Source organism: Drosophila bipectinata, chromosome 3R (assembly GCF_030179905.1).
Source record: "Drosophila bipectinata strain 14024-0381.07 chromosome 3R, DbipHiC1v2, whole genome shotgun sequence".
In the NCBI taxonomy this organism is placed as follows: domain Eukaryota; kingdom Metazoa; phylum Arthropoda; class Insecta; order Diptera; family Drosophilidae; genus Drosophila; species Drosophila bipectinata.
The window spans coordinates 3,904,727-3,918,214 of NC_091739.1; the positions used below are offsets into that span (position 1 = coordinate 3,904,727).

The window sequence follows — 13,488 nt, forward strand, 5'->3', positions numbered from 1 at the left end:
GTCACTCGATTGCACACAAATAAATAAATAACTGCTCCTTTTGACGTATTCTCCCCTTTTGTATCTGTATCTCCAAGTGAGTTCTGCCCTGTGTGCGTGTGTATCTTCTTCCCATGACTTCCCCCTTTTTTGATTTGTTCGCACTGCCGCAGTTGGCAGATACAGATACTTTCCCGCTCAGCCGAAAGTAACAACAACAACAATAACATCACAGCACCAGCCAAGCCAAGGCAGCAAAATTTATTAAAATTCACAACAGCTTTTGTGCAGTTCATAATTTTCGTTTTTATTTCGCATTTACCAGCACTCTTGTCCTGTGCGCCTCTGCTGCGTGACTTGAGTGGTAGAAAGGGTCAGGGGCATCCTGGGCGCCAGGAACAGCAGGCGGATGTAAATTATGCCAGCTTTATATCCTTTTATTTCACAATTGATATGCCAAGAAACTAATCAGAGGTAATATTCAATGGTCACGAGAGTCGTAACTTGTAACCCTCGAGGATTTGGGGGATAAAGATAACATACCAACTTACTAAATCCAAATAAAACATAATTTTGATTAGGAAAATGTTTCCACTGACTTATCGAAAAATTGGATATTATTTGTATTTAAAAAAAAAAACAACTTTATTCAATAATTTTGATTAAGACATTTTCAGGATAAGCCCACTTTGAACAGAAGTAGTTTATGTATTTGCAATACGATTTCTAATCTTAAAATCAAAATAAATAACACTTAACATATTTTTTACAAACAATTAATTAAAATTGCGTAATACTCTAGGTTTTTATTACTCACTTCCTAGTTGAAAAGACTTTATAAATTTTATTAAAGCGACATCGTGTCTGAGATAAATTTCCCACATGCCACCCCAGTTCCATTGAGTAGCTCTCAGAACGTGCGACAGATATAACCCAGACTACAGATATACTTCTAGTAATAATCGCCTTGAGCGGCGGCCCTCGAAAAATATAAGCCTCTCGAGTCCCGCGGACCTTCTTGAGTTTCCACGGCGGCTTTCTCCGCTTTGAACTCGCCGTTACACACCGACCGTTACATAAATGTGGCACAATGTTCGAGGGGCGGCACTCGTGCGATCCACCCACTCAAAAAGGGCACAAGGCCCGAGCCCACCTGAGTGGCCGTTGGCGTGGATTCTCCACCTGCCCTGGTCCAAGGTTCAGTTTGGACAACTTTCACTGCTCAAAGGGTTTCAGACCCCTGGGAATTTTTCGGTTTATGATTATGCGATGCGATGTGACGTAATTACGCGTTGTCCTTTGTCCCCTCGAAAAGCCCCATAATCGGGGTTGACTTTTCCATTGATGACACGGTGGTTATTTTTGGGCCAGAGCTCTGGGAATTCGCCAACCAGGCCGTATTTCAATTATAAGGGCCAAACGAAATTAGACTTTCGACTTTCCTAGCCGATATCTAAGGGGTGGGTAAAAATTTGCAGTATCTAATACTGTTATCTGGGAATCGGCTCCAAAAAGAAAATGGCGTTCTTATATGGATGGAGGCTACGTGCTGGGGTGACTATATGCCATGGGGTACATCTTGAGTGTCGGATATACAATACATTTGAAAGGAGCGGGGGCAGAGCAGGGAAAACTCATCATCCTTTGATGCTGGCAACAGGAAAACTTAATGCCGAACATTCGAGCAGTCGCACGCACCTCAAGAAATTGAAATGCCAAGGCGCGCGAAAGTGTCAGATCCGGAGAAATGTCTCGCCCCTATATCGCCACACTCCCCTTTCACATTTCACATTTACATCCGCACACATTCGCGCCGTCACATTCTCCACCCCCACACCCCACAGTCATCTTATTTTATTTTTTTCCCCCGTTTTTTTAAGCAACTACCAAAAAGTTCACAGGCAACGCCAGTCGGCAGTTGAAAAGTTCAGAGCATTCGGAGCCATTGCTCAGTCGCCAAACTAATCCGGCCTAATCCCGAAACATGACGAAATGAAATACGATGGTGCGTAGGGAGATGCGACAACAACAAAGACGTCTTCCACTGCCATCACTCCCGCCCCACTGCCACATTGCCACAGCCATGGCCCCGGCTCACAATCCCCAGTCGGCTGAACTAATTTTGTATGCCTTATGATGATGGTGGAAAACCACGCGGGTGGCGTTGCCGAAAGCGGATTCTGGCAACTCTTTCGCAAAATGGCGGCATTGATTTCCCGCCTCTTCATGTCCTTCCCTACTCCCCACGACCCCTTACCCAGCTCCCCGCCACTCCTTTCGCCACCCCTCGCTGTCCTTAAGGACGAAGTCAATTTTCAGGATTTGCGGCCAGTCTTACATTCCTAAGCGAAAAATCTCTCCGTTTCTCTATGGAAAGCACTTCCCTTCAAGCAGTCAATAAACTATACAAACACACAAGCACTGAAAGAAATATACTTATGTATATCCTTAGACATATTTCTAAGGATATTTCTTATGCTGGGATATGTTTAGTTTCAAATGCTTCACGTCCTTTAAGATCGTTTAACACAAAAGTAATAAATAACCTCTTCTAAGGACTGTTCCAAAATTTCTACGAAAAATATGTGGGAAATAATACACCAAAAACCATTTTTAAATAAACTAAAAATATCTCGTCGTGTAGAGTATTAGCTTTCGTGGCATGCCTTGTTGACATTGCCATTGGACAGTGTCACACATTCGAAGGATATTCGCAATGCGAGTTCCAACCAGTAACCTACAGCTCAATCAAACCGCCAAAATAAATGACGCTGCTAATTAATAAAGGCCAGGATGCCGTCCGCGACCAGACAGGATATCAAAGAGCCCAACTCCAACAATCAGGCCCACGTAGACACTGGCACTCTGGACGCATATCGATTTAAATTAATTTCTGTTAGAGGATGCTCAAGCGAAAATCCTCCATTACCGTAAAGTACTTGTAACCAAGTCAGAGGCAAATGGGAGAAAAAATCAAACAGGAAGTAGGAAATGGGAAAGGGCAGAAGGTAGGTGTGAGGGGGTGGACGGGACAGGAAAACAAATTAAGGGACCCACATCGACGCACAGAAAAGGTGTCGCATAATTTTTTTGGAACCTGCAAAAATATGATGACATCTGTTCCGTTCCGAGAGTCCTGTGCACAAGTTACATCGATTGCTGGCCGATTTATGCACGGCACGTGGAAAACAGGAGCGGAAAATCGGGACGAGAAAAACGGGCTCGGAAAACAGGAGCGGAAAACTCACGCACTCTGCTCTGTCGAATATTTTCCTGCCCCTCCTCGCTTATCTGCAACCATTTAGAGCTGCAACTCGGAAACTCGCTGATAATTTCCTTTATTCCGATTGGCTTATTTTCCAAACACTCGTTGCTTTAAGGCCCCGCCCTCCGATTGTGAACCATGGCCAGAGGGCGTGGCAGGCTGATACGGAATAGTATCTGTTACATGCGCACACGTCGTATACGCATTTCCCCAGGACAACTGAGAGAATTGCGTAGAGAAAGGACTTCCCCTCAGGACTGTTGCATTTCCTCTATTTTTGGGACGTTCTTGGGACTTGGGTTGGTGAAACAGCTGTTCGCCAGTGGATTCCCTGGTAATTATGTCTTGGGTTTATAAAGATACTTTCAATGGGGAGGGTGAGGCAAAAATAACTCTTGGGGACTCTGGATGGAAATTGGATGCGGAGGATTGGAAGCTTCACAAAATCAATTAGAGGTACTTTGAAAGAATAAATCAAGGGGAAACATTCAAATTTATGATTTTTTACTTGGATTTTCCTGTATTACACATTCAAAGAGTATTTGTAATAAATATTTAAGACCTGTGTTCGAATTAGTTATTTTTATTAACTTAACTTTGTATTTTTTTACTTAAAAAAAAAAAAAAACTTTTTGGTAGTAGTCCATTTGTGGAATTGTTGGAATTATTAAAATTATTAATATTGTTATTAAACAATATTTAAGCACCTATTTTTTTTACATATTAATCTTTTAATATTTTAGATATGTCTCTAAGATGTTATTAAAAATAAAATTCTCCATCAGCATATAGATTTGTCTCTATCATTCCCAAAATGTTCACTGCATAACTAGAAAGTTAGTTACTGTTTTGGGTATATGTGTTCTCAATTTCCGGAATTAACTAACCCAATTCCATGAATATTTATTTAGTTTTCTACCCATTTTCCATTGCGCAACCTTGTGGCGGTGAAACTTCAAAGTTCTGTGATCCTAGCCGATCAAACCACCCACTAACTGGCCCGCCTGCTTCCCCAAAATTCCACCTCAAATACGGAAGCCCCGAGTGGCGGGAAGTTCAGGGAAGTAGGCGTTCTTTTAACTGTTGCCGCCGAGTTGCTTCAACAAAAGGGCCGACGACAAATGATCTCGGCCGCGTAAAGGAATCGAAGTTATCGCGCCCTATTAGCCATTTTATCGATTCTTCATCGTAATGACGCAGTTTCCGTCTGCACTTAATTAATTAATAAATCATGCCGCCGAAACAACAAAAGCAACAGTTGCCACATCATCGGGCAGAGGCTGAAGACTTCTTATCACCTGGTTCGAGGGGGAGGAGCTGGTCGGAGGCCCGGGGCCAAGGTAATCCATCAATTTTTTTTTGGAAAACGAGCGAAAAAAAACGAAACGAACGAGCGAGAAAAACTAACAAAGCAAATGCAGAAGGCACATCACAGACACCGCCGCCCATGTCGAAAAGTTTGATTTTTGGCTTTTTATGCGCATGGATTAAAATGGGGATTACAATATCAAAATGTTTGCTTATGATTTATAGCAGCCGAAAGACAGCAGCCGCAGTCGCAGCCTGACTGGCAGTGGGTGGTGCTGGGTGGCGGGCACCGAGCGGTGGGTGGGTGAGGGTGTGGGTGTGGGAGTCCCACTGACAGCAGGAGTGAGAGCGTGAGTAGGAGTCGCCTGACTGTGTCGTAGTATATTTACCCGTAGAATTCATAACCGATGTCACATAAGTGATCCACACACTTCTACACACAAAAAAAATCCAAAAACAAAACAAGAATTGACACTTTTTTATCCTGAGGCTTTTCCAATAAGGCAACAAGACTTAAACTACGAAATGGTTAAGATTAATGTCGTTTTTATGTTGTAAGCCTTGGATATATGTCTGAAAAATAATGATGAATTGATTTTATGATTTTTAAATATGAAATATGATTTTTAATCACTTGACCATAAAACAAAGGATTAAAGTCAGGTTTCAGTTAGAAAAAATAAATAGGTGTTCTTAAAAGATTTTATAGAACTAAATGGACTAGTTTTTGAATTATAATCTAATTTAAACTATTCGCTAATAATAAAATCGGGTATTTTTATTAAAAATGGAACATTTTTTCTGAGTGCCGTCCCTACATTTTCCGATCCATTCCGATTCCTTGGCCATATGTCCGATTAATCGCTCCGCTCGGTGGGGAACGTGAGAATTATTGGACTGCCTTAGTCCGGTGGTTCAACGGCATAAGCCCTGTGGATCAAAACGGCGGCTTCCCCCGACGAAGTTCCGACGTTGATGTAGCGGAGCGGTAAGAATATGTGATTACAGATTTATCCATCACACTCGGAGGCATTTACCATATTCCATATTTTGGACAGGCAGGTGCCGGCTCTGTTTTCCCATTCTCACGGCTGCTCCTTTGGTTTGCTTGTGTGCTCACGGATTAAAAGATGATGTCTTGGGTTCACTACTGCTGCATTCTAGAGGGGGATTTTTCTTTAAATTCAGGTATTTGGGGGTGGTGATAATGGGTATTCGTGTCCCACGCTAGCGAAGCAACCGCAATGTGTGGACAGTGTTGTTGCCAGATCAGCTGTTGCTTCGAACTTCGAGTTATCTTGTTGACATAGCATAAAAACGGGGTTTGAGGTGATAATCCCCAATGAAAACAGTTCTATAAAGTTCTCAGGTTCTCCATCTGACCTTTCTGTCAAGTAACCTTGACCCATTTGAGGTGTCATAATGAGTGGCCATTAACTTGCATTAGACTCTGAATCTAACTTAGGAATCTAGTAACTAAAATCAGATTAAAAATATAAAATCTTTGATGTTCTTGTATACATATAGCACTTTTTTCTCTCCAAACCACAGCCAAATCAAATAATTTTCCCCCACATGGGCAAAGGAAAGTGGAGATTCGCGATACTTTGACATTTGAAAACGCGTGAGCGTTTCGTTATTTTTATATTTTTTTAAATTAAAAAAGCAAAGGCACAACGACGCTATACTGCTCTTTTTTGTGCTCCTCCACAATGGCTGGGAGGAGGTGGAGGTGTATCCGAGGGGGTTGTCTGGCGGATGACAAAATTGTACTTGCTCCGGTGCCAGGGGTTTGTCATCATCGTTGGCTGGTGCGCGTGAGAAATCCTCGACACGCGCTAACGCTTTTAAAATGCAAAAATAAATAATTTCAATTTAAATTCCTTGTTGTTTTATTTCTGTTTTCTTTTTCAGTGCTTTATTATTGTTCGAATACTTCCCAATGGGTGGTGGTTGGAGGTTCAATTGTATATGGAAGTGAAACATAAGTTCTTCTTCTGTTTTTGTTTCGACTCCGTCTGGTTTTATCTAGGGTGAGGCTTTTCTCCCTTGTCATAATTTTTGGGGTGTTGAAATTAATTAGATTTACTCGTTATAATTCATTTTGCATAAAAATTTCCCCACGATATTAGCTACTACTAATTTAACAAGAAAATAATTTATAAAAACTCTCTAAAATCCAACAGTAAGTAGTATATTTGAAAAGTATAGAGTATTTTAAATGTTGTTATTTTTATAATGTTCTGATTGACTCATGTTCTGGTTCTATTACGATTTTCAGTTGGCATCCCCAGCTGATTACCGCCCACTGGCCATCCCACCTTCGGCTGTCTTTAATTTCGCAATTAAATGCTTAACTTTTACGGCCCGCGGTAAGCCAGCTGCAAACTACCAAATGCCAAACCGGCTACTGTATGCTGGGCGCTGAAATTCACACTGTTTATTGTTTATTATTGGCCTGTTGCAGTTCTGTCCATGAATGGCCTATCGCATTTGGCAGCTCCCCCCACAGGCCCTCGGGCCCATTGCTCCTTAGCTGCCTCGATTTCCAGTGGGTGGCTATCAGTAACCGACTGCGGCTAAGCCAGCTTGTCAATTTTTGTATAAAATTTATTATTTTATTTGCGTCAGGTTTGCGTTTTTGTTTTGTCACTTTTCAGACGCTGTTTGGGTCGCAGCGAAATTATTTACATTTTGCTGATTGTGACAGTTTTTGCATTGCCAGTGCTCGGAGGTTTGCCTGTCATAAAGCGAGCTGTTTGCCCTCGCCTGGTACTCAGATATATGTGTATATATAGGGGAACACGTACATAATATATCTGTATCTGTAGTGCGCCCTGGAGAGTGTCATAAAAGTTGCATTGCATTGCACGCAATCGACAGAAGAGCAACAGCCACAAATGTTTGCTCAATTTATGATCGCAGTTGCCGCTTGTTGGTTGTTGGCTGTTGGCAGTGGAGGTGCCAACTGTTTCGTCCGATTCCAAAACTGGCCAGGGTCATTGATTTGGCAAAGATCGGATGTCGAATATCCCCCATTCGAAGCCTCGTACTAATCAAATTAGGCAGCTGATTGTCGGAAGGTTTCACAGTTGATTCATGGTCATATGATGATGTCGTACGGCGACGACAGCCCCCGGACATTTCATTGACAGCTCTTTAAAAAATATACCTCTATATGTGTTTTCACATATAAAGAAAAAAATGTACGTACAAACGAATAGATAGGAAATAGAGGCACTTGCGGAGGGGAAGTGCTAGCTTCCAACTTGGCAACGCTGCGTATGAGTAATGCAGGGGCAACAATTCAGAATGGCTGGCAAACTTGGCAACGGCAAATGAAGCAACAAAATTCAGCAGCAGCAGCCGCAGATTAAGAACCTTTTAAGGGGATTAATGATTTTAATTTTTTCCGTGCATTCTGTTTGCCTCGTTTCCGTTTTTCTACCACCATTTCTCTATCGGGGCGTATAAACTTAATGACTTACTTTGCAAAAAAAAAAAACGGGGACAGAAATGAACAAAAAGTTCCATAAGAAGGTGTATTATATTAAAGCCGATTTTTGTCATAGTGACTTAACTTATAAATCCACTGTACTTCGAACACTTTTAATTAAAATATTTTCCTGTTGATTGTACAAACAGTTTTTTGTTTTTGTAAGTTTTGTTGAATGAACATGAATGTTTTCATTTAAGAGGTTTAAAGTTGTTTCAAATATATTCAACAAGGAATAGTTGTAAATTTTAATTTTTAAGCATTTTTATCAGGTGTGCATATATACAGATGTTTAAACTTACAAAAGTATTTTTAAAAAGAGCATCTCATTTTCTATATGGCAGAGTAAAAAAATTTCTTAAATTTTTTCTGGCACTCTGTGAACTGCTCCTGGTTCACGTTGCTGGGACATTTGTTTGCTCTGCCACTGCCACTGTCCTGGCGAAATGCCAGGCAAGGACATGCATGGACCGATCGCTTCCAGACTCGTTCTTTTTGTTTGTTGCGCGCATTAAGCTAATTATGGCCAAATAAAGTGAGACGAAACGAAACGCGCGCTCTAAGCAAACAGGATATATCCTGTATCCTCTGTTGCATGCCAGCACTTAACTTTCCATGCCCTTCTCTCTCTTCGCTTTGTCCTGTGGTTGGGTTTTTTGATTGTTTTTCAATTTTCTGCATTGTTAAACTTTTGCTTCCCATGTTGCGCCTTGTTTAATTTGCCGCCTGTGGCACGTGACACTGGCGTTGGCAAGTGCACGTGTCCTTGCCCGAATGAGAAGCACAACAAGCACCAGGCACCAGTTGAAAATCAGGAACTTGGAGGCCTTTCGGCAGCAGCTGTTTAATGGCTGCTGCCTTTGGCAAATATTTTGCTTGTGCTACAACCAAATCAATTTTGTATGCTCACCCAAATGGAATACGAATGCGACGATGTCCTTGCAGCACAACCCACTGCCAATTTCCTTGCTTACGTCCTTCCTTCCAGCATACTGTCCGCCCCAACTCATGCCCTTTTTGGTCACGTGTCGCAGCAGTCGCGCCTCTTTCGCTTTGTCTGCTAATCTATCAAAGCGTTGGCAGCAAACCAAATTGAGTTTGTTTGGATATCATTTCCACTGGCCAGGACACGAACCGAGACCCGGAGTAGGAAGTCCGTAGTAACAACCGGACTGAGTCATCCGGATGCTACCTGCCACAAATGCGGATTGAGTTTTCTGCCACTTGTGGCCCGCTTTCAGTATGTTTCTTTCAATGCACTTAAAAAAGTAAACAATAATTAATAGGAAAATAATACATTCGTATTTTTTGTTTTATTAAATTAAAATTTTTTTAAAGTTTTTTTTTAAATAAATATTGTAATATTTAAAGCGTTACGTCTGATGATCATCTTTTTATTTAATAGTTTGAATACCAAATACATTGATTTAATGTTTTAAAGTTTTTTTTTAATGTATTTCCTTGATGTTCCCACAATTTCCCTGTGCGTTGACGTCAATCAAATTAGACGCAACCCATAGCGCCGCTCGGTCGGCAAAAGTTCACACATCAAATTATGTCGGGGGTGGGTTCCATCCTCCCTTCCCCGCCTGAACCTTCCCGGTACCACCTCCTCTACCAGCCCTTCGAACCAACGTCGTTGCTAACTTGCGATTTGCGTTTGTAAATGTTTTTCTAATCAGATTTGTGTGATCTATCCACAAGGGAGTGAAATTTGTTTTGATGTCGCTCCAGCAATCCGTTTAAGTGACAACCGGGGATTGGGACCGCATAGTTGGGAGTTCTCATAATTACTCAAGTGCTACGGATAGCATATGCTTCGGGGAGAGATGCGCCGGAAAAGTTTCCGGCCAAAGATATCCGTTCACATGACACACTTTGCTCAACGGTCACTGGCCAATTGTGATCGATTGGTTTTAAAGTCTGGCCATAAACTAAAACAAACAATAATCGCTGACATTGTAAATTAATAAACTTATATATAAGAGTGCAACTGCGTTTTCAACTGCAATTGCGATGCCAATCGATTTATTGCCACAGCTCGTAAGTGGGTGAGTTTTTAACCACCAGACATTGATATTGATAGGTATCGTCATGATTTCAGGGCCAATATTTTCTACCTTTGGTGATCGTCATTCCCTTTCCCGATTTGGTTTCTACAATAGTACCAGTTCTTGTCGCTGGTCGGGAATTACCTTTTAAGCCCTTTTGCGTTCGTGGATTTTTATTGCATTTGCGAAGATTTCGCCATTCTAATTGATTGTCTGCCCATTCCGGGGAGGACTCGTAACCCACCCAATGGGTCGCTTATCTTCGCCCTGGTTATCGATCTAGTTATCTACCTATCTGGCTATCTACTTTTGCTCCGATTCGAGTTATCTAACGGGAAATATGCGCATAATATCCATTTAGATATATAACCAATGGCCGACCGACACCAGACCAACCACTGTCCCATTTGTTAGCCAGGCGCATTTGTTTGTGCATTACAAATCGTAAGCACACTTAAGGTGCCTTAAGCTCTGGCGCCGCTCCATTTTGCAAAAAAAATGAAAAATAAATATCATCCAAGAAATATGTTTGAAAATATGAAAACGTGTACGAACTCAGGAAAAGAGCCAAACGAGTGGCGCCGATTATAATCGATAACATTTTATCCAAGAATTTTAACCTTAAGAAAATGTTCTACCAAAATAATCCAAATACGCACAATGTTTAGTTAGTTGTTACTAATTCTTAGTATTAATCCAAGCACTGCCTTACTTCATTCTGGAAACAATGGGTTAAAAGTAAATTTTGTATTCAAAATATTTGGGTTATTAAAAACAAATTTATAAAATAATTTTCAGCACCCTAAACCTAATAAATGATCCATTCGTATTCGCAAAATTAAGAATTTAGCAAAATTTTAAATTAGTTTTTAAGCTTACCTCTGCTACAAACGACACTTTATAGTGAAAATGGTTTCTGTATTTCTGCGGCTATTTTGGGTGTTGCTTTTCATAAAATCAGTAAATAATTAAATGAACCATTTAAATATACTATAAATGTTTTTTTAAGGTAACATGTTTTGCGGAGTTTACAAATATTAAGTGTAACCCCTTGGATTCTGAGTTCGATGAATTTGAATACTGCTTATTAAAATCTGTAAATCGAAGCTACAAGTACTTTTCCCTAAAAGTGAAACTGTTAAAAATTCCAATCACCAAAGTGAAGGTCAGATCCAGTCGTACATTAAAATTAATTGATGCATTTATCAATAAGTGTATTTCAGGTAAATTTTGCTTTGTTAAAAAAATTTAATGGATATAAACCGTTTCTATATAATATCACCGTGGATGCCTGCAAGACTCTCCGAAATCCCAAGTCGAGTCCTATATTCGCTTACTTTCACGACGCCTTTAAAAGTTTCTCCAACATGAATCACACCTGTCCATTCGATGTAAGAACACTTTTAATTAATTTAAAAGAACCACTTTAATAAATATATTTATAGCACGACATTATTGTAGATAAGCTTACTATAAATCACGTGGATTACCAATTTAGTACAGTGCTTCCCTTTTCCAAAGGAGAATACCTTTTTCACACGGAATGGTATGCGTACGATGTCAACCGAGCAATAGTAGATGTATATTTTAATCTTTATTAAAATTGTTTAAGAAATTAATAAATTTTCCCAAAAAAGCATTTGAACACAAACTTGTTGATTGACAGGCTTTATAAAGTTTATAAGTTAAATATCAATGGTCAATATACATTGTATACTCCTTGGTACAATATAGCTTCGATCTAAAGGTAACATTCGCATTTTCACCGAATCGAATGTTTGTCTATTCTCCAATAACCAACCTGCTTTAAGATCTCCAAATAGGTCAAACCGCTAAAGCTAAACCACTAATTCCGCTAAAGTATCGAATACTCAGTACTGAAACTCAGACATGATTATAGAAAAAATATTTTATCTGAAAAGTCTAAAATTAGAAAATTGTTTTAGATTCAATTGTATCGGTTAACACTTCGCTAATTTTCTAACCCACATATTAAAAGACAGAAAATAAAGCACACTTTGGACAAGCCAGAATCCTGAAGCTTACACTCTTATACCATTTTAGTTAAATATGGGATCCTATGCCACTATAGGCCGGATGACCACTTTTTCTGGCCAAAATTAATAACTTCTAAACGAAACAAAATATTTGGGTTCTGTTTTTTGATTTGGGTTCTTAGTAAGCTAAGGAACATATTTTTAGAAAATTAGCGTGGCACCGCCACCTCTGGGCGGAACTAGATTTTATGTCTTCCAAAGTTATATAAAAGTAGATAAAAATAAATATAACTTTAAAAAAAACAAAAATATTAAGGTATGGTTTTTTTATTTTGGTTTTTCATAAGCTTAGGTATTAAAAAAAGGCGTGTCACCGACACTTTCTGGCAGGAACTATGGACATGTTTTCTACAATTGCTACGCCCAAACCGTTTAAAGTAATTATTATTAAAAAGGCCTGAAAGGTAAAATATAATCTAAACTGTTTCACATGCGCACCTAATCAACATCTTCTTCGGTCTCAAGTTCCATTTCCCTGAACTCAAGTGGATCGTCTTCAATATTTTACTGATACTGATCATCAGCGCTCCTTAAGGGACTGTGGAGCAATTCTAATACTTCTTTTGGAAGAAGCTATCTGTTTTGTTGTTTGATACGGTTGGCTAGGTTAACCGATGATATTGTAGGGTCTGGTATATATAATGATCTGTGGAATACGTCCTTTAAACTTTTGCTTCGACTGCTTTTTCTCGCATGCTTTTTCTCGGTTTCAAATACAGAACCAGCTATAGAAACTTTGTATCTAGCGAATATTGCATTCTCTTTCGCACATTTGGTCGCAGCAGATCTCCAAACATCGAAAAACTCCATGTTAGCAAGCCTGAGGTTGCGACCTTAAAAAGTGAATTACACAGAAAGTGCGCAAAAGGGCACTTTAATATTACATTCATATGAACAAGAATTGAATTACCTTCAACCCAGTATAAATATTAAGGTCAAACTAGCTCAAAGACCGTTTAAATCTCTAACTAAACATTAGTTTTTGTTATTGATTAACACACAAAAGCTCTGTTAAAAACACTCAATTACAGGGACAATCCCAAACAAACCAACATTTGAGAATCGAAAACATATAGTACAAATCACTCCCTTTCGATGCCATAACAACATTTTTATAAATTACTAAGTTTAGTGCCTTTTTTATTAGCTTTAAATGGACTCTTTTTTCCGATAACAAGCACACGTGATCACGACACTCCGAACAGCTGTATTTGAAAGCCGATAACTTAAAGGAGCGTGGCTCTGTCAAAATTTCTGTTACATAATATTGAAGTCTGATATTATACTAATATAATGACATCATAAAATCTTAATTATAAGAACTTTCGAAAA

At 39.6% G+C, this 13,488-nt stretch overlaps 1 protein-coding gene across 1 annotated transcript; it reads left to right on the forward strand.

Moving 5' to 3' along the window:
• Window positions 1-4,464: 4,464 nt before the first annotated feature.
• Window positions 4,465-11,949, forward strand: LOC108127985 (uncharacterized; the record flags this gene model as incomplete). Its single annotated transcript, XM_070281943.1, has 5 exons — window positions 4,465-4,584; window positions 11,109-11,264; window positions 11,323-11,490; window positions 11,545-11,673; window positions 11,923-11,949. Coding segments are annotated over 5 exons (600 nt in total), but the record flags the coding sequence as incomplete, so codon positions are not given.
• Window positions 11,950-13,488: the final 1,539 nt, after the last annotated feature.